Genomic DNA, 22174 nt, shown 5'->3' with positions numbered 1-22174 from the left:
CATTACTTTTCCACAGCACAGCCACACAAATATGACACGATTCTTTCTCAGCCATGCAGTGAAAGAACATAATGTTATATTTAGGACAGAAGGTAAACAGGAAGGGGGAAAAAATAGGTAGAAATATCCAGACAGAAAATGCACTTTATGCAGAGTGGGTGGATCCGGTTTAGCAGGAGGGGGCGCACACTGAAATGAATGACTCAGTCTATAACAGTGTGAGTGCATGCTCCTCCAACACTGACACGGTGTCATTGAACTGCACTGGTACTCTTATAAATCTATGTGGTTTTATGCAAAATAAAATCCAGCTCAAATCAGTCTCACTGTTAGAGGAAACTTAGAGCTAGTTACAGCAATATTCACATTACTTTTGCATGCAAGTCAGTCATTTTATTACACTAGTTTCTTATGAAAGTAGTGGTTCAATCTGGTATAAACTCAATCAATATTTTAATGTCGCTTGTTACTGTATTTTGCACAAAACATAAACACTTTAAGAAGTATATAAATTCCTTATGAGTAACACACAAAGGTCAAAGTCCAATACACTCCCATCATACTACTATAAAATGTGAGCTAACAGTGGTGGTAAAAACAGTCAAGTTCTTTGCTTTGTCAGTTCCTCATTTGAGTTGAGAAACCTCAAGTAGATTCTCACATACACACACATTAAAAGGTTTAGAATGTCTTCTCAGCTATATATGTTTTTTTCTTGGGTTCCTAGTTTGAAAGACACTGCAGAAAACACAACACATGAAAAACATAAATAACTCCAGACTCAAGAAATATTTAGCAATAGCACTTTATTGAACACAAACAACCCTAAGCCACAATACTGAATGACAAGACCAATTGGCTGCAGCAAACATTTTATAAAATAGATTCAGGTTTAATGTCACTAAATTGTTTTTTTTCCTTTTAACGTCAGAAAGACAGATGCAGGTTTTTCCAAAACAGTGAATGATCTTTTACATATTTAACATTTCTGTAACAAATTATCATTCACATGTTCACACAAAGGAATAACAAGGCAAAGTGCTTTCAGGATTGCATTGTCGAAAAAATTAAAATAAAACAAAAACAGAAAAATGAATGGCTTGAGGTTAAAGGTGAGACGGTGGGTGAGAGGGGAGGGGTGGGGGAGTTGGGCTGGTCCTGTTTTAGAGTAGGCATGGGTGAGCTGTTGGGTGGTTGTGAGGGTGGTGGGATGGTGGGGCCTGGTCTGAAAAACCTCAAACCTTTCACCTTTGTCCCGTACCCCTTTGTAGTCAAAACTGGATGTAAAATGTTGGGGCAGTGCGGAAACAAGACGCCTGTGTAGCAGAATTTGGTACAGAGTGGACAGATGGATTCAAAGGCATACGGCTCGAGGGGTTCAAACTCATCCACATTTACAAATACACCTTACTATCATCCCTGTGACAACCTGTGATATCATTACAACTGTAGGGGGGAGAAAAAATAAAAATAATGAAAATAAATAAATAAATGGCTGACCCAAAAGGAAGCTGTAAACGTTGAAATATTGTATAGCATAGGGCTAGATAGGGGAAGTATATGCATAAGAGGAAACCAAAGAAATAAATGCTGTTAAAATATAAAGCCAATGGTTATTCATTTTCTTAAAAAGATGATTCCTCTGACCATTCGCCACTGAATGTTAAAGGGGATAGACTATCATCATAATCTGCATCATAACGTTGTCTGGCTTCACATTCCAGTGGTATTTTGTCGTATAAATGCTTCTCATAAATATTTTTTTTTTCCAAACGTCAAATAGACAAGTACACATACAGCACAACCAAGCACACTTTATGTATAACTACCATTGCTTATGATAAATCTGTATTCCCGCACTGTGAATAAACTTTTTTTTTTTTTGTAAGTCAGAACAGGTGGAGAGACGAACAATACTCAAGGCTGCAAAACAAGGAGGTAGGAGAAATGCTACTGAAAAAACAGCAAGTGAAGCTAACGCAATCGTTCACTTAAACAATTGTGATACACCAGGCTTCCTGAACCATGCTAGTGCCAACAGCTGCTAGTCCAGTTGGAGTTTGAAGAGTTGTGTTTTAATAAGCGTTTGATTTTAACTTTGAATATTGACTTGGCTATTTAAAAAAACAAACAATAAAAGTGTATCTGCAGCTTTCTGACAGCTCCTGCATTGACTGGGGTAGCAGCTGTGGTGATGTACTAGTTAAAGAAATCTTAAGAGGCTCATTCATCTTTACACAAAAAAAAAAAAGAAGAAGAAGAAGAAGAAGAAAAACAATGTCTGAATCGTGTCTTAACCCTATATTCCCAGACTGGTCATATTTCAAAATTGACTAATTTCAACTTCATTGGTCCTGTTGTCATCACAGGTCTCGAGACCGCGCTGCTGGTGATGGCATTGACTCCTTTACACACAGTAGAATAGTATATTTGCAGATTTGTAAATGAGGTAATCAGCGTTAGGCTAAATAGGGAACCCTGTCGTTGACACACATGCCCACTTCATTCACCAGCAAAGAGAAAAATAAATTCCTCAATCAGAGGGACAGGACTGTGAAAAATTAAATCAACTTTGGAATGTTGGGTGGACAAGCCAACTTTTTTTTTTTGTTTAACTTTCTGTGAAGGTGCACTGTGAAACTCTTTGATTGTAATTCATCACATGACCTGATTCAAAGTCCTTCCACTCATGATAAGAGCTCCTTTGTCATTACCCCATAATAAGCCACTCAAAAAAAAAAAAAAACAACACAAAACAGGCAACCCATTAATCTAGCGTTTCCTTTTTAAAACTCGCAATGACTTAAGGCTGCCTCAGCAGCAGATCAACGCCTGCTTTAAGTCCAGTTGTGAGAGGATTGTTAATAGCTCGTGAGTTGCAATGAGGTGGCAACATCTACAGTGAAGCAGACTAAACATAGAAACACGGAGAAACAAAAAAGAAAAAAGAAAAAGAGGGACAACCACTACTAAAATGTCACAGAACATGCAGTATACATCCTTTCCTACAGTAAGCTATTCCTAATAGCACATTCAAGGGGGCTCCTAATGGGCAAATTCTTTGATATGGCTCTGCTTTAGAGTAATCAAGCTTGGTGAGAGACTACTTCTATTGTGGGCTCACAGAAGGAGCATGTCGATAAGGTGCTCCATCAGAAGATTGCTGCATTGGTTCAACTGCACGAATGCGTTGTGTCATTCAGTTCGACAGTAAACACTGGAAAGTGTTTTGAACATTTGTTTTCCTTCGTGTAAATAAATGTTTCCCCCCAAAGACACATCTTTTGCTGGTGAAAACAAACGGCACTTTCAAGGGGAATGTTTCTCTAAAACCACAATCACAGGACCTCCAAGTAACAAATTCTGAAAACACACAGGCTATACAGTAGATATAAATCTCATGAGTTTCTTAACTGTACAAGCTTTAGGCTACACACTGAAAAGGGAGGGACATGTAAGAACCCTTAATGCTTAACATTGAAAACAAATATAAGGCATTTCATATTTCCATTTATCCGCATACATCGCCGACAGCAGGTCTAAACATGTTTTTTTTGTTGTTTTTTTTGAGAAAACATTTCATTCAAGGAGGAAGAAAGGATGCATATACACATCTACACATGCAAATGAACATGTCTATACCGGCTATTAAACCAGAAGTCCAAACTACAATACCATCAAAGTCCATCCATAAGAAAGAAGAAGAAAAAAAATGCTCCTACTCAAATTTATCAACTTGTGCAGGGTCCTTTGTCTGAGCAGGCAGCTGTTAAAGATGTATGTCGATCACAGTTTTAAGAATGGAATACCACACACTCCACAATCAAATGCCACCTCTCTGATCACAAACAAGAGGACCACTTGAAATCCTTCATTTGCTACAGATGAGTGACTTTTGGTGTTAACAAAAAAAAAGAAAAGGGCATATTAAATATTTTTCCCAACTGAGGAAGCAATGATAAACAAAAGGTTATTGCACTTTTATCTTCCATTTCAAACGAGGTCAGCTTGAGAGAAGATGATCCATGCCTTAATGTCGAAGTAAGACAACAAATGTTACGTCACTCCTATAATATGATCACACTGTTATTAACACTGCACACAGCTACTACTGCAACCCTACTTGTAGTCAGTCTAGCCTAAAAATAAAAGACAAAAAACAATCTCCACAATCAAATCGCAACACAGTCACAACAAACAGTTTACCTATGTCTGATGTTGAATTCAGGTACCGCATCGTTTCACAATCTGCACTGTGAAGTTACTAACCGTCAACGAATACCCAAGAGTTGAGAAGAACAATCAGAAGAAAGCTCTGAAATTCCAGGCAATGGTCTTTCTACAGTTAATGTGTTACTGACAATCAAACCTCATGTTTCCTGCACTAGGGAGTTAGATGTTTTTCCTCACTTCTTTGCCTCAATTTGGTCTATAGGCTCCTTCGCTTCTTATTGTTGAGAGAGCCAGCTGAGCCCCGAGGTGCCTTCTTTGGATTTGTGCTTTCGTACTATTGATCCCCATCCATCTGATGTTTGATGTGCCCTAAATCGCATCAGTACTGTGCAAGTTATTCAGCCTCCCGAAGGGAGCAAATAGTGAAATCCAGACTAAAACTGTAGGAGTTCTTTAGAGTGTTTTGTTTGTTTTCGTCGTTTTAACTTGGATCACACTAGATTGAAGTAATAATGCTCAGTGGGAGTATGAGCCCATCTACTGTAGCCATGTATGTTCAGTGTAATTTCTCTTTCCCAATATAAGGCTTCTGGGAAATACAAATGGAAGACCGTACCTTTCGGTAGTAACAAATAAAAGGCACCATGCCAACACTGTGTTCGATATTACACAGGTCTTATTGGTGGGGGAAATTAATGACCAAGTGTTCAGGCAGGGAAGGCGGTCAAACGAGCATTAGTCATAATGTAAAACTTGTATTGTTCTGACTTACAGAGGTAAAGTTTTATAGCTACCTTCATTTCCCACCTTAACTTAGACTCTACCCTTCGCTCCACATGACTTGCGTCAGATAACAGAGTCATTGGTTGATCGTAATGAAGAGAAACATGTCGCAACAGGGTTAACTAAGCTTTTCAGTTCAGTTTTCAATTCAAAAAGGAAAAAAAGAAGAATAAAAGGGCTTGTGCATGTTTAGGTTCGACATGCATATGTTGAAAAGTCACTCACACTACACGAGAAATCTTCACAACTGGCATCAGGAAGGGGAAAAAAAAAAAAGGAAAAAAAGAACGCCCCGCCCCCCCCAAAAAATCACAGAGGATCAATGTCAGCATTGTCACACAAAAGATCACTGATGAGGTAAAACTGCAGGTCCAATAAAAAGTACAAAGTGCAGTTGGCTGCCCCTTCGTAAGGTAGGAAACATGAGACATCTACTGACACTAATCAAACACTTCCGCGTAGATACATCTGATTTAGGCTGGTTTAAGCAGAATTACACAACTCACAACGAAATGGATCGAAAGATCTGAACTCTTTGTTAGCATAGCTGTACAAGCAAGGATTTCTTTTCTGTCTGAATATTTCTGAGGTACACCACTGCTCTCCCCCCACCCCCCACCCCCGGTCGTTTGGCTCGAGATATTACATAAGCCAAAGTTGATTGTTTACGAGTGAACTCTGAATTCATTCACAGTGGAAAATATGGCGAGATCCCAACCACTCCGAGCAATCTCTGCACCATGGCAACCTTGAGCTATGTGCTACCTCAATTTATTTGTGTGCTTCTTGACACCCAGAGATTTTTGTAAGACCAAACAAAAGAAGAAAAAAAAAAGCCAATTTTCTTTTTCAGCAATCCAACCTAGCAGCATAACTCTGAAGGTGACACAACTAAACAGGTACTGCCAGGTATCATTTTCTTTTATAGCTTTTAAGGCAAAAGGCTCAACAGTGGACCAGAGGGTTGAATTGAAATTTGCAATTTACTTCAAGTAAGAACCAAGACATCCATTGAGGCAAATCAATTCTATTCTGTATATATACCATGCAGTTTTGGACATCAAAAATGTTTTTTTTCTCCTTGTAACACACTTTACAAACCACCTTATTTACCACAAAACCTAGGGACTGCTTTGCCAATACCAAAGGGACTAAGTATATTCTTCAAAAAAATGTCCAATTATAAAATAGACTTCTAGCAACACCAATTTTTTTTTTTTAAACAGAATACTTGGTTTCAAGTATGAATATCCCATGCAAATATTTATAGCTTTTCTTTTGACTAATATAACTGGTGAAAAGCATGCAGCTCCAAACACAAAATTTATAATACTCCTGCCTATGTCTGAATATGTTACTGACTGAGTAAATGTGATTAATGTCTAAAGGCAAATCAAGGTTTCTATGGCACTAAATGGGTGTAGCTTAGGTGCATTTTTTGTCAAATATAGGCTATTTAACGTGTGATCGTATCTACTGTAGACCTTCTTGTCCCTCTTGTTTTACTGTACTGTAAGGCAATCTCAATGGAATGGATGAATATGAATGTTGAATTCATCTGAACTCCTGTCCTCCGTTTACCTTGTAGGCTACACTCCACACAATATGTATAGAGAAAGAAAAGTGATATTTCACAACAGTAAGCCTATACACCAATGATAATGCCAAAAGAAATATCCAGACTTTCGATGCAGGAAGACTACTACACACACAGTATAATATCCAGAGAATCATTTTACTACATGCTACCTGTATAATCATATCTATGCAAGACAAATGAAGAGCAACAGTTTAAAGTCGGGAGAAAGCAATTTGTCCTGCTCTAAACTGACCCTACATTCATTTCAGTCAGAAAATTCATGGCTCAGATTTGATGGTCAGACTGTAAACTGCTTGAATGCATAAATCCATTGCTGCTTTACTAAGAGGGGTTTCCCCCCTTAACACATTTTGGCAATCAGGCCTTTTTTTTTTGTGACCAAAGATTATGACATCTAACCCGCATTTAAATCTTCCATTGGCATTTATGCTTTGATTTACTAAACTGGCCTAAATGGATGGCAGTGCAATATTTGTGCTGCACACTATTACACACGCACGTGCGCTATTGCTACAAGTGGACCTTTCATTGCTTTCCGTTTCTGACTCCAGATATATTGTATATGCTCCATTTGTTTAATCGTTGCTATATCAAAATCGTGATCTAGCTCCGTGCACAATCATTCAGTTATTACTGGTACACACAAATAATAATAATAATAATAATAATGAAAAAAAGCATGTATAAGAACACTGTAATAAAACAAAAGGATTCAGTTACGACTTGTATAGTTGCAAGGGGCAATGGCTCCATTTACTGGTCAGATATGGACATCACAGGAGGCAAGCAAAAAAAATTAAAAAAAGGACACCCCTGCCTGGACAGGCTGGCCTGACAGCACCTACTGATGGCAGAAAGAGTATGTAGTTTTTGAGGAGCCTGCCTGAGGTGTTTAAAAATCATTGGACTGACTTTAAGTGACTTAGACCAGAGTCTATGTCGTCAGCAGTAGGCTGGGTAATGTAACCATATCACGCTGCTGGGCCATGCACCCAGAAACCGATAACTCAAGTCAGTGGGCAGTGGACACTGTCCCCGAAAATACACCTGTTTTTTTTTTCTTTTTTTCCTATTTTAAATAATGCATTGTTAGAGTACAATTTCATTGCAGCCTTTGCTTGTCTTTTTACAACCCTTCTTTCCTGTTTTCAGCAGCATTACACATGCATGTAAACATAAGTACATACATTACATCTGCTCTATTTTGCACACTTAGAACCTGAATGTACTAAAGTGCGTGCTTGACTATCTAATTAAGTGCTGTGGGATTGGGGTTAAAAAGGAATTAAATTATGGAACATCCCATCAAGAAGAAAAAGTGTAGACATAATAATCCTGCAGAGATCTGATTGGATTAATAAATTCTGCCTGTTGTTTCAGCACAGATCCTGAGATTACAACAAAGTATGTACCTATCCCCAGTAATATTATATTGGTTCTCGAGAAAACTATAAACTAATCAAGAGAACGAAGGCTGGGGTTCACCAATTAGTTTCACTTCATTTCAGTCAGTTATAGAGGTTGTATTAAATGCAAACTATGAATCATTAACTCATAGAAATCACTGCCCTAACGTGTACTATTGTCAGTTTTAGAAAACCAAGTTAAATACAATTATGCGAAAGTGTTTTTGTAAGATGTATTTAACAACATAGCCTAGCCTAGGTCCTCATCTCTCATCCAGACAACTAACGTGTGCAATTGTGCCACTTCATTACCTGTGGATATGAAGTTATCGCGCCAATGAAAACAATCTGACTCAGTGTAATTTAACCACCAGCCGATGGTTTTTAAAAATAAAAACAACAACAAAATAGCATAGGTATAACATCTAAAAGTCACAAACAGCTCTAGTGGTCCGATACAATCATCTTTAGTATGCTTAGTACCAGAAAATGGGATGAAGAGACAAAAAAAGGAACACAAAAAAAGCACATATTTGGATTTCTGCTATTCCTGAAATCTAAGTAACAGGTATTGGCCTAAGCAAAGATCCCTCTCTTTTTCCTCTTAGCCCTATTTGATTCTATTAGGGATTTCAAACTCCCTGGTCTTTGATAATGCCGGGACACAAAGATAAGCCGGGCAGTTTTATTCCCACTAGATACTGTGGTTTAATGCTGTTCCAATCAAATTGGTGGAGACATAATTGGTCTCAGGGCTCGTCATTCTCTGCCATTAAGCAATCCAACTGAAATGATGTGTTACGTACGGAAGGCATGGGTCAAAAAGGCATTTCATGAGATGCCATAAAGGCAATCCAGTGCATTTGTGTTGACACTGACAGTAAAATGCCCGGCACACAGAGCCATTCGTTTAGTCTTTAGGTTATTTTTCCATGAAATATTAAAAAAACCAAAAAACTAACCCCCGAGAAAAAAAAAAGAAAAATCAAAACACATTCCAGGGAAACAAAAGCCCTTGTGACAGTGATTGTCTATTCAATAACGCCAAACAAAAGAAGGCCAAAAGAAAATATTGCTTGAAAACTGCCCAATAAAAATAGCAGACAATACTCCTTAATCTGTTCTAATGGATCAGCGTTCACCGGTTGACATATAAGCTATTAGATGCTTAAGACTAGTTCATCAGCTCCGAGAAATACTCCTTTAGAGAGAGCTTGTTAAAACCGCAATGCTGATGGCCGGTTCAACTTCAGAAACACAAAGAGCAAAAACATCATTAGTGCCAAAACCCAAAATTGATCACTCTTTTCAACAATCAGGCCATTCAGATTCTAAAATCTTTTCCTTAAAAACACTGTTAAAGAGATGGGAAATAAATTGAAATGGCTTGTTCACTTATGTGCTCAGATATATGATGCTTTGATGAGGTGTTGTTGGCAGATATTACTAGTAAAGCCTTCATCTAGAATAAACAAGGCCTCAGTCAGTCACTATCCTACAGTAGTTCTCTAGTCCTACAAAAAGAGAACATTAGGCCTACGGACCCTGGGTGAAGATGAAGCAGCTGCTAAACGAGTTGACGAGGTATATCGAGATCTATTGTCTTTCTCTATACAGTACAGTTCATCTCAAATAAATAATTTATAGCCATAGTAGTGTTGATCAACTTTGGTCATAACTTATATGCTTAGAAACATTCTAGCTTAACAAACACTTATTTAGCATCTTTAAAAAAATGAAGTCAGCATTAAGAACAGATCGATGTTACGATGCTGACCCAGGCATGGTTCTCCTTTGGAAGGAGAGCATGCCAATGTATTCAGCAGCATTACCAAATTATCTTAAAATGCCAAACAATTCTAGGCCGTACATTTAAGTACACTATGGAATTAACATCTTTGTGACCCTTTTCCAAATTTGCAGATTGTACTGTAGTACACAAGCATTGCACTCTGAAGCTAAATTTAGATTTTTCCCTTGTGTGGTTCCTTCATAAAAATCTAGGCTAACGGACAATTTAAAAACAAAATTAAAAAGAAAAAAAAGAAAGTAATTACCATAAAAACAAAGAAACTCTTTGATCATTAATTTGGGAAGGCTGTATGTTCCTCTACAAGGTCACTGCAACTGATTTAACATGATATGACTTTCTTTATAGTGAGTGATATGAAGCGAAATACAGTTGAGGATACAGACATGCTCTTAAATGTTGGTTATATAACTATGTCAACATGATTTTAAAGGGTTAAATGATTTAGAGATGGCCAGATTGCTAGTGTTTATTTTGAATGCCACACTTTATCTGAGTGACCTTGTAGAGCAATGTGCCTCTACATATTAAGCACTATTAGGAGATGGAGGAATGGGATCTAATTGCATATTAGGTTTGACTGCACCTCAAGAGAAGACCAAACACTCACGCACACACAGACACACAAACACATACATACACAGAAAACAGACATGTGGGTGGGTGCTCTCCTGGTCCTCTGGGCCATTTTAAAGGGAGTCGCCCCCTGGTGGTGATGATGGTGATAGCAGCTGACTGAGAGAGCCGTGTGGCCTCACTCAGACAGACACCCGTCGAGGCCAACTGGTGCACCGTGACGGTCTTTGACGTAGCCGTTGTGGAGGCCGTTGCTGGGCAGCGGGGCGCAGGCGGCAGTGATGCCGCAGTGCTTCAACAAGTTGAGACCCGGGGAGGGGGAGACTGTAGGAGAGGAGCAGGAGCAGGAGGAAGGGTCCCGCTGGGGGAAAGGCTTCATGGTAGAGAGGATCAGAGCCAGGCAGTCAGCCACGTCCTTGTTGGGAGCACAGGCCAGAGCTGGGGTGTGTCCTGTTCCGCATCAAAATCCACATTAGAGCATCATGTGTCAGAGATGTTCTAATCAATATTGGAACTACCGATAATTAACTAATGAAACATTATTTAAAAAATTAAAAAGTAACTCAGTGGTACAATTTCAGAGAAATACTACACTTTCTCTTGGCTCTAAGAGCATTTCAGAGTCTTAATTCTAATTGCTTAGTTTGCCTCAGCTCCCCCTCTTAAGGCTCTCATTACTGACTCACTTCCAGTACATGGTTTGTTGTCCACAGGCATCGGTAAACCACTTTAACATTGAGTATAGCTTAACTTCTGAACACTCGCCTCACACATTGTTGCTTCCATCTCAGTGGCCAATCAAAATCAAGGGGTGGAACTTGCATCAACATTGTCTACAATGATCCTGCCTGTCACTGTCATCCAGCACTGAAGGAAGCTTTTGTAACTAAGCAACAATAAGCACTTCAGAAAAACCCCTCTACAAATTAGATCACAGGCACACCCAGTGCAAAAGCAGCTGCCTTTGGACAATGACCCTCAGAGCACTGAAAGGCCACTGCTCACTACCTGCACAGCCACGTGTATGCAAAGTCTGTGTTAGTTAGTGAACACAATGAAATGTTTTACAGCTGAAGAAAGAGACATTTTGCATATTAGGTTATTAAGGCAATAGATCTTTTTCTTTCACCGCTGGCTACCTGCACATAAAGGGCCAAAATCCAATAAGTAATGGCTTTAATATCATTCCACTGCCTGCATATTTAACCCATGTGCCATTAATAAAGCTCACAAGTTTCAGTAATAATATAGAGCTAAAAACAAAAAGAACACTTGGATATAATGGTAGCAGTGTTTGGTGGCCAATGCATGTTTGTTTACAAGGTTAAACCCAGACCTATTAAAATCTGCTTTCAACATTACGTCCCTCAAACAGTAACAAGATTAACAAAATAAATGAACTGATTGAAAGTGGACTGCCTTTTGTGTTCTTATCTATAAAAAAACGAAACAAACTGAAAAATCTAAATTTCGGTGTTGCTCACCTTCCTCATCCACAGCCAGCACCGTGGCTCCTCTACTCAGCAGTGCCTGCACCACCGTAGCCAGGCCATTGCGTGCTGCAAGATGGAGGGGCCTGTTGACAAACAAGGTAGTGTTTGGGAAAATAAATAAATAAATACATGCAAGTCATAATATTCAATAAAAGATCCATCCTAAATCCAATGCTCAGATGTAGATCCTAGTGATAGTAATTAAATTCCTGTGCATCTGTTACTGCAACATGGCAAAATATCTTCTTAACAATACAGGGGTTGAATTCTACAAATTAATTAATGTAAATTAAGTAGATTCCTGCATGAAAAATGTAATATATTAACACTTTACAGTTGAAAGGGAGAAAAAAAAAATCACGCTAGAAAAAACATGGACTATGCAGCATGTTGTGGGTGTCAGTCTAATTCCACATATACAAAAAAATCTATTGTTGGTTTAAAATGTTGCCAAGTTCTCACATTTGCAGAGCACTGTTGGTGGCATTTATCAGAGTGGGACTGTGGATCTCGCCCAAAATCAGCAGGGCGCACATCTCATGAGCCTGAGGAATAAAACAAATGACCATTTAAAAAAAGAAAAAAAAATGTCAACAGAAAGATATTCCTTAGAGAATCCTGTGATTTGAGGATCTTGTGAAAAACTAATGCGTACCTTGCTGCAGGCCAAGTGCAGGGCAGTGTTCCTATTCTCGTCCAGCAGTGTCAGGTCAGCCTTGGCCCGGTGAAGGAGGATGGCTGCACAACACCAAGACACAAAACTTGTTTATTCTTTTTTTGTAGCACTAATTTGCCTTTTTTTTTTTTTTTTTTTTTAAATTGTTATAGAAATGTTTCACATTCTGCATCAAAAACTAAATCCCACATAAGTAACAGTTGTAGTACTTACCCACGGTGCCGCTGTGTCCCTTGTCAGCAGCTACCATCAGAGCAGAGCGTCCACTTTTGTCCACTGCATTGATGTCTGCTCCATGACGAAGCACAAGCTGAAGTCCTGCGACATCCTCAGCAAATGCAGCAGCATGCAGTGGGGTCCTATAGAGACAGGATTTGTGTTTAATTAAAAAAAAAAAAAAAAAAAAAGACTGTTAAATGTCTGCGCTGACGAGCCAACTTTCCTGTCCAGCTCTTTGCGGTCAAACAGGACCAGGCTGCTGTACGTCTTTTTAAAACGTCTTTTATGCCCCCTTTATTACAGATCTGTTTTGGATATTCCATCAAGATCTCCCAGTCGAGAATGTGGGAAAATGTTTGCCCATTTATAAACTATGTAACATTTAACGCCACATCTGCATCTATAATTTTATTTTATTTATAGCCAAAATCACACCAAATCACAACAACAGTTGCCTCAAGGTGCTTTGTATTGTAAGGTAAAGACCCTACAGTAACACAAAAAAGAAAACAGAAAACCCCAACAATAAAAACAGATCTATAAACAGCCAGCTTTTTGGTAACCACAATTGCTCCACATTGGTCATCTTTTGCACAGTATAAAAGTCCCAGGCTTTTTTTTTTTTTTTTTTTTTTTTTTTTTTTTTTTTTAAATTGAACAAATGTATTCCTAAAAACCTGATAAAGTACTTTTCATTCCGCAGCCTCACCTTCCTTTGGCATCTCTGGTGTTAATCATGTGGACCCCAGAGGTTTCCAGCAGTCTTTCTGCAGCACCGCAGTGGCCATTCATCCTATCAGCAAGAAAACCATGTTAATGAAAAGTTAACGTTATCTAACCCCCCCCAGTAAAGGTAATTAGTTTTTCCAGACCAAGATACTCACAGAGCACAGTGCAGGGGGGTGAAAGGGTTTCCCTCTTCATGGATAAATGTTTTATATTCAAGTAAAACCTCCAAACAGTCTTCATGCCCTGAGAACAAACACACAAACACACACTTAGCATTAGAGACAACAGATGTGACAGTGATTATGTGTAACATTAATGTTTGGGGATTAGGCATTACCAGATGATCAAACTGAGCAAACCTTTGTAAGCAGCCCAGTGTAATGGGGTGTATTGTTTGTTGTCCAGCAATTTATCTTGTGGGTCTGTTGCCATGGCGGCCTGCACCAGACTGGCCAGGATCTTTGTGTGGCCTCTGGATGCAGCGTAGTGCAGCGGTGTCCTACCCTTGGTGTCCCGACATAAAGCAGAAGCTTTGTGCTCCAGCAGGGCTGTCACACACTCATCATGGCCCAACACAGCCTGTGCAACGAAAAACAATGGGGAATGAGCTAAACTTCACTGTCAAAAACTGAATTCACAATATTACTTTTTTTCTTTACATTTTACTTCCAAGGAGAAAGACTTTTTCTAAAGTGGTCTTGAACGATAGTTCTCCAGGCTTTCCAAAGGTCTTTCAAAGTTTTGTTTGGATACTGGCTGCTTTTTCCATTCATTTTTAGTTCAGTGCTTGTACGTGACCAAGTTTAGTTTTTTGTTTTTTATCTTTAACAAAAAAAAAAAAAAAAGCCAAAGACAACACAATCTAACATGCATTTGGGTATTTTTGCAGCAACAAGCATTTGCATAGGACTAACAGGTGAAAACTTTGTTTACATTTGATGACAATTTTACAACTGGAAGAAAAAAAGAAAAACAAAATAGGGAGAAAATCCATCAAAGACCTGAAACAGGACCAGAGAGATGCACCTGGCATTGCCATTGGTATTAGAATTTTCAAACAGGGGTACCTGTTAAAAACCAGCTTTACAGTTACAATTTTGTTTTTGTTTTTAATACCAACTTCCAAGTTTAATGGCAACATTTAAATTACTATATTTCAAACAGAGATGGCATTTAGGAGTATTCCAGCTTTCTCTCACAGTCCAAAGATATGCATGCTAGGTTAACTGTTGTTTCTTTGACCTACCCCTCTGTGCAAAGCTGTGCTGCCTCTCTTGTCCTTGGCATCTGGCAAGGCACCCTTCTCTAGCAGGAAGTGGACACAGTCAGTGTGTCCTCCGAGAACAGCTAGCATCAGAGGGGTCCTGGATGGGGACAAAAGCAACAAAAAAACACTTTAGCACTGGAGGTTCACTCATCAAGTTAGCTTTAAGCATTAAAGTTTTTTAAGCTGAATGAAAATAAATAAATAAAAATAAACTAAAAATAAAAATAAAAAAATAAAACAACTCACTGGCCAAATTTGTCTGCCATGTTAGTGAGATCTCCCTCCTCCCCATAATCAATCATCATGCGCAGGCAGTCAGAGTGTCCATTCGCAGCTGGAATGTAATAAGATACAAAAGAACAATTACAAGGGAAAAAAACAAAAACAAAACAAAACACAAAATCGACTTGCGGAAAAGAATCACAAACATTGCTGTATCAAGAAATCTTCCAGCTCAGATACCTGAAACATGAATTGGAGTCCACATGAGGCGGTTGTCATTGAGGAGACAGGAAGCCCCCTGGGCCAATAGCACCTCCACACAGCGTGCGTAGCCTTTCTGTGCAGCCAAGTAGAGTACAGAACGGCCTGCAGCGTCCTGCATGTCCACATATGCTGCGGTCTCTGTGAGCACACGCAAAGCCTGCCAGTGGCCCTTATCAGCCTGAATGAGCAGAGGAAGGTATTCACAATTTTGCATTTAGTTAAGATTATGAAGCTGAAGAGGAGCAGAAGTGACTGCGAGTGCAACACTTACAGCAAGATGCAGTGGACTGACTGGAATGCTGCTCTCTATGTCTCCTAGTGCATTAAAGGACATCTCCAAGAGCTGAAAGCAAGGCAGAAGAATTGATGTTATGTAATTTAGGAAAGAAACTAGTAAAAGAAAATGTTACATAAGTTGTCATTAGCCTCATGAACTAATCCCCAACCTGATGCGAAACGTGTGATATGACTGATTAATCTATGGGCCAAGTTATCCGGTGAGTTCAAAACAGGAAACTCACCAGCTCCAGGTTCTGTTTGTTGCCATGGTAAGCTGCATAGTGAACAGCACTGTAACCCTTTGAATTCACCATTGATGGATCAGCACCATTGTCCAAAAGATGCTCCAAGCAGCTGTTATCAGAAGAAAAAAAAAAAAAAAAGACATAAAGATGACATGTAATTTGCCTACAATTAATCGGTTATGGTCAGGTGATGAAAAGACAAAAAAATAGAACTTACAAGTATGACTCCTTTGCCTCGTCCTCATCATTCTGATGGCTCCCAGAAAAATGACGATCAACTCTGAAACAAGCAAGAAATACTTCCATTTAGTCAAACTTTCCTAAATTATGCTGTGACGTAGTTAAAACCTAACTTCTCAAACTTGATGGGTCATATATAGTCATATTTGTCTGTATAGGCTGGCAAGAACAGTTTATCCGATACAAAGGAAAATGTAGTGTCTGCTGTGAGTAGTGCTCAGACCTTAACATGGAGAAACAAAATAATTCTTCCACAAACACATGGCACAAAATACCAGATCCACCTCAACAAGTGTACACCTGCATTTAAAGGGTGTAGGACTGTGAAGACAGCTGGTTTGAAAGAGGAGTAAACGAGGGACCACATCCACTGTGAACAACCATCGTTTAGAGGTGGTGGCTTATGACACCACTTATCAGCCACTGATGATGCAGTTTTGAGATGCCTTCCCAGGCATTTCAACCCCATCTCACACCTTGCATCAAAGTTTTAGAACACCCAAATACCTAAAACAACCATCACATGTTTGAGAACTGAAGAAGCCAAGTTTGGACAGGGGTCTCAAACTTGTGGCCCACATCACCCCTACGTGAAGAAACATAATGCAGTTTGCAGTACAGTCGCATTTGCTCCCCAGCTGCAAATGAATTTCAAAATAACGTATCTATATTACAGGTTTTTAAAATCAGCCAGACATTTTTCTAAAATAACAGTTGACTTTTTGACTTGGGCTGAATTTGGTAGCTTGTGTTGACTCAGTCTTTTCAAACAGAAATCAGAGAGAAGGCGATTAACAAGTGTCTAACCTGCTGAAGGCTTGAGAGGCAGCAGAATAGTGGAGGGGAGTACAGCCTGTCTGGTCAGGCTCGTTGACCTCAGCGCCAGCGCTCACCAGGGTCACAGTGCACTGGTACCTCCCATTAGCAGCCGCATAGTGCAACGGGGTCCTGCAGACAGAAAAAAGTCCTCACTTTGAATTCTAACCTGTGTTGAGTATGCAGGACATGATACTCAGATGCTGTTTAAAACCAGATGACACCTAAACAAGATGAGCGGGACTCACCTTCCCATTATGTCCCTCTTATTCAAGTCGGTACCGCTACTCAAAAGCAAGTTCAGACATTCAACATTTCTGGAAAAAACAAACAAACAAAAAAAGATCATGAGAATAAATGAAATGGAAGTAAACAATTTAATGTAATGCATGTGCAACATTTCTGCTCATTTTAATATTTTAGTGTTAAACCAGATTCTGCATCTCACCCTCCAGAGGCAGCAGCGTGTAGACAGGTCCTCCCAAAGTTGTCAGGGGTGTTTATGTCAAACCCAGCTGATAGTACATGCTCTTTACTCATAGATGAAACTATACTATACAGCTGACCTGTGGGGAAATGAGCAAACAGCTGGAGGTAACAACTATCTCAAAGTAATACACAGACACAGATGGTAAGGGATTAGGGTAAAGAAGAGTGTACACATTTATTAAACACACCTGAGGAGAGTAACTTGCGACAACAGTCTGAAAACCCGTACAGCACAGCTAAGTGCAAGGGGAACATTCCATGGATCCCACGTCTGCAAAGAAGAAACAAAACAGTCGATGGTACAAATGCATCTACTTACAACCAAGCGTCTTACATCGTGAAGCATAAACTTTAATGCACCCTCATATTGGGCTATGCTTTAAACCATTTCTATAACCTCACAGTAAGATTACATTACTACATCAGCAACACCACTTAAAGCTGTCTGATACCTGGCCGTGTCTGCTCCGTTGGTCATCAGAGTGCTGATCAGCAGTTCATGGCCGTACTTAGCAGCAACGTGGAGAGGAGTATTGCCATACTTATCCACACAATCAATTTCCCCACCTGACGGAAATCAGAGTACAGGGAGTAAATCAAAGACCCATTAACAGAAGATAAAGAGACAGTGACATGATCTTATATTAAAATAAAAATAAATATGAGACAGGACACTCTGTGTTACCATTTTGGATGAGGATCTGAGAGCGTGTAAAGCGTCCGTGAATGGCTGCCATGTGCAGGGGGCTCTTGCCTTCTTTGCTCTGCAGGGGGTAACAAACACATTTCAGGGTAGAGCTTATGCATGGGGGGCATTTTTGCCTTTTTAGATAGTGGAGCAGTGAAGATAGACAGAAAAGTAGAGAGCAAGAGAGAAAGAGGGAAGACAGCCCAGACTTAAACCTGGGCCGGTGCACTCTGGCACTGGGATAAAGGCACCCATAGATTTTTGTTTGATAATTTTCTTCAACAAAAATGTGCATTAATATTCTTTTTAAGGCACTGTAAACTAGAAACTGAGAAATCATAAATGGTAAATGAAACCTTAGGACCTGGATTTCGTTTGGTTCTTTTTTTTGCTTAATATTTGTATATGTTGTCAGAATGGCCAAAGGATCGAATAATCTGATCAACCCATCTACAACTATTCCAACTCTGGCTCCTGCAAAGCTACCCTAAATAAAAATGTGGAGTTTCACTACTTTCAGAAGTAGTGAAATAAAGTAAACAAGAAGAAGAACCAAAACAGCTACCTGCTGGTTGACATCTGCCCCATTGTTGACCAGCAACTCCAGACAGAGGGCACCGTTGGTGGAGACGGCAGCCAGGTGCAGAGGGGTGTAGCCACACTTGTTGGGTTGGTTAACATTAGCTCCATGGTTCACCAGCTCTGTAGCCACAGCTTCTTGCCCCATGTAGCAAGCCACATGAAGCGCAGTGTTTCCAAAGCCATTGGGCTCATCAATCTGACAATAAAACACAGAACAAAACGACATCAGAATGTGCCAAAAGCCTGAAAAATAAATAAAGTGCGCCTTGAGCTGCTCTCAGACGCTCACAATTAATAAACCAGACATGAGGGAAGACTACTTTGGCTGTTCTGAAGGTAAATATTTCTTGCATAGCTACTCACATCTGCCCCCATCCTCAGCAGGTACTTTACAATTTCAATGTGACCACTTGCAGCGGCAGCATGGAGAGGTGTGTAGCCCTGTTTGTCCTTGCAGCTCTTGTCAGCACTGCGTGACACCAGTAACTTCACAACCTCTAGATGCCCTGTGGATAATACAAGAAAGACAAAATTCATTACAAGTTCTACTTATTTCAACAGATTAAAAGCCCAGGCCGGCACTTGTCATCACTCCTGTAAGTGCTATTTGGCAAGAAAAGTAAAACTTGCTTACCCAGGTAAGCAGCACAGTGGATAGGCTGTCTCTCCTTCTTATCGATGGCACTCAGGTTGGACCCTTTGTTCAGCAGCAGCTTCACCATCTGCAAGACAAATTGAAGGAACTTTATTGCAGAGAGAACACTATGTCCTTCAAAAACAAAGCAAATCACTTAAGCCTCACCTCCTGGAAACCACTCTGCGCCGCATGGTGCAGGGCAGTCCTGCCACTGCGATCTGCCATGTTCACGTTGCTCAGCTGGGTCAGCAGGGCCTCTGCGCAGCGCGAGGCACGGTTGGCAGCAGCCACATGCAGAGGCGTCTGCCAGAACTTGTCTCGTGCATTTGCGTCAGCTCCGCGCCTCAGCAGCAGACCCACTGCCCTCTGGGGAGAAGGAAGCAATCACCACAGCTTAAGGTGTATATCATATCTGCAGCTTCCCACATTTAATTTAGTGCAGTTCATAAGTGTGTAAGTCTAAATAAGAATTATAATCTCTGTAAATTAATATATAAAAGACTTGGATGATGAGGTCATCTGACTGGGAAATCATCAGTCTTAAACAAAAAAAAAAAAAAAAAGGAAATGCATTGCTTACGTCATTCCTGGAAGCAGCTGCCCTGTGCAAGGGGGTCAACCATATATGGTCTTTAGCATTTACACTGGCACCTGTGATACAGAAACAGAAACACTATTACATGCTATATTACATAGTAGATTTTAATTATATTTCAGGTGATACAGAGGTAGAGTGAACCAAGAATGAGCAAGCTTATTTTTGTGGAACAATGATCAGGTGTTAGGATTACTTCGCTAACAGAGGTGGCCAATACTTAATGCACAGATAGATGGACGCAAGTCAGTCACCTGATTCAATGAGGAGGTCCATTATATGGACGTCTCCCAAACAGGCAGCAGCATGAAGTGGCGTACGACGCTCTTGGTCCTGATATGCGGGGGAAAAAAATAAAAGGGATTTTTTTTTTTTTAATGTTTGGGGGTAACGTCCTTCAAAATCATGATCATGGTAACTGAATCTGCTTCATACCAGTGCATTGACATCCTCCTTTTTGTGCAATAATAGTTGAACTTCTTCAGCATTGCGACTGAAGATGGCCTGGACCAGAGGAGGCTGCAATACAGGAACATCAGTCAAATTACCGCAAAAAATAACGTTGCATAAAATTACGTGCAGCCGGAGCGCTGACTCTTATACGACCATCACACATCATCTACGTCTCATCTGAGGAGGTTAAACCATCGTTAAAGCCGCCAACTGCGCAGTGGAGAGGTTAAATGTACTCCCGTGACATTAAATGTTTCACTGAATACTTTTACTGTGTGTAACTGAATGGGTTTCTTGTTTGCTTCCAGCAGATACACCAAGCCTTTGGCTGAGGCCTATAGGCCATTTTTACTTACGTCAGCTAGCCAAATGGCTTCTGCTAGCTAATTCTGCAACAGAGCTGGCCCTGACCCAGACCAGGGCCTAAACTACACCATCAAAAAAATAAAACAAAAATGAAACAAAAAACCCTCACAGATTAACATTTAAAAGACGAACATTGCTAATCTTTTCAAATAATACCATTACCATGCGAATATCCGCCTAAATATGCATGCACCCGCCGCGAGCTAATAATGAAAGCAAGCCGTTCGGCGGAGAAGACGTAGTATGTTGCGCACAAGAGCAGAGTCTCTCCCAGCAAATAGACTGCGCCACAGCACAAATACGGAGCGCTTTCTTTCAGCGTACCTGGTCTGCAATATTGAGTACTCCCATCTCCCAAACTCAGCCAGGACGGAGCTCCTTCATGAGGATGAAACTTCGAGGTATATTGTGGTGCGCTACTGTGTTCTCTTCTTAGACTACACCCATAGCTGATTGCAAACAGAAATACGGTCTCGGTCTGTCACTGTTGTTGTCTGTATCCAGTGTCTGGTCTGCTGATACTGGCTACGACTGTGCGGGTCCGCCTACAGGCGTGGCGGTCTGTTTTCGTCTCCTCGGGTGAAATGGCGACACCGTGCGGCAAGAGAACGGTAAAACATCCAATATTCACCCGGCGGTGTGACGTCTGTGGCATGGAAACTTGATTCTGCCACCGAAAAAAATGTTTTTAAACTTGGAACCTACAAGTTAAAATTTCGGTTAACTTACTCAGTAAGTCGAAATTTCGACTTAGCTCTGCCTGACAAAAGAAAAAAAAATCCAGCCACTGAAAAACAAAAAAGTTCCACTAATTTCAGGTTATTTCAAACTTTTGACTTAAGAACTCAAATTTTAAAGTAAATTTCTTAATTGTGAGTTATTTTGAAATAGTAACCAACTCTTTATGATAAATAAATAACCTGACATTTTGAGATATTATCCCAAAATTTTGAATTATGGATGGTAAAAGTGTTCTTTTTTGGGGGATTTGGGGGATTTTTTTCAATGATTGGAGAAAACCCCTCAAAACACCAGCTGTGGTGGTTACAGGTTAAATACAATAACACTTTATTGCATTGATTAGTCATGTATTCCCTTTTCTATCACTATAACTTAAAACATTCATTCCACCATATTGTTCTACCTGCTAACTGGCTTTTGGCTGTCACTGCAGAGCCATATCCATGAAAATCTCCATTTCAGTTAAAGGGAGTTACTAGAGCCATTAAAAAGTAAGACATTTCCATTTCCATGTGTGAGAGTGAAATTGAAGTGAAAAATCACAGATTAAAAAAAAAGTAATGTAGGCCTTGGGTGTAATAATTAAGATCAAGTTAAATATCCAGATTTGCTAAATATTCGGCCCCTATAACATCAGTTACTGTTGTGGAACAAAGTGTTAAACTTTAGTAATAAATGATCCACTGCTACTTTTTTTCATGAGTTGTCACTCTGTTTTTATTCTTTTTATTTGTTATAGTGAGTTGATGAAGCGACAGCAAAAAAAAAAAGAGGCTACAATGGTAAACAGTAACATAAGCCTATAAATTATTGACTGTTATTTTT

General features: G+C 39.8%; 1 protein-coding gene across 1 annotated transcript; it reads right to left on the bottom strand.

Annotated features, from left to right (window-relative positions):
* Positions 1-789: 789 nt before the first annotated feature.
* On the bottom strand, positions 790-21112 carry ankrd52a (ankyrin repeat domain 52a). Its single transcript, XM_063463640.1, has 28 exons — positions 20933-21112; positions 20225-20308; positions 20044-20122; positions 19775-19845; positions 19360-19560; positions 19192-19279; positions 18921-19063; positions 18541-18753; positions 17973-18051; positions 17740-17854; positions 17476-17558; positions 17247-17364; positions 17047-17115; positions 16790-16930; positions 15960-16022; positions 15740-15851; positions 15490-15561; positions 15195-15396; positions 14979-15066; positions 14712-14829; positions 13825-14044; positions 13621-13708; positions 13446-13529; positions 12731-12876; positions 12497-12579; positions 12304-12386; positions 11833-11924; positions 790-10798 (listed from the first exon to the last, which is right to left on the bottom strand). The coding sequence occupies exons 1-28, from the start codon at positions 20957-20959 to the stop codon at positions 10527-10529; spliced, it is 3234 nt and encodes a 1077-aa protein (XP_063319710.1). The 5' UTR covers positions 20960-21112; the 3' UTR covers positions 790-10526.
* Positions 21113-22174: the final 1062 nt, after the last annotated feature.

This window comes from Pelmatolapia mariae, linkage group LG20, assembly GCF_036321145.2.
Source record: "Pelmatolapia mariae isolate MD_Pm_ZW linkage group LG20, Pm_UMD_F_2, whole genome shotgun sequence".
In the NCBI taxonomy this organism is placed as follows: Eukaryota; Metazoa; Chordata; class Actinopteri; order Cichliformes; family Cichlidae; genus Pelmatolapia; species Pelmatolapia mariae.
Note: the sequence above shows the minus strand (reverse complement) of the source record. Positions and strands in the feature narration are given on the sequence as shown.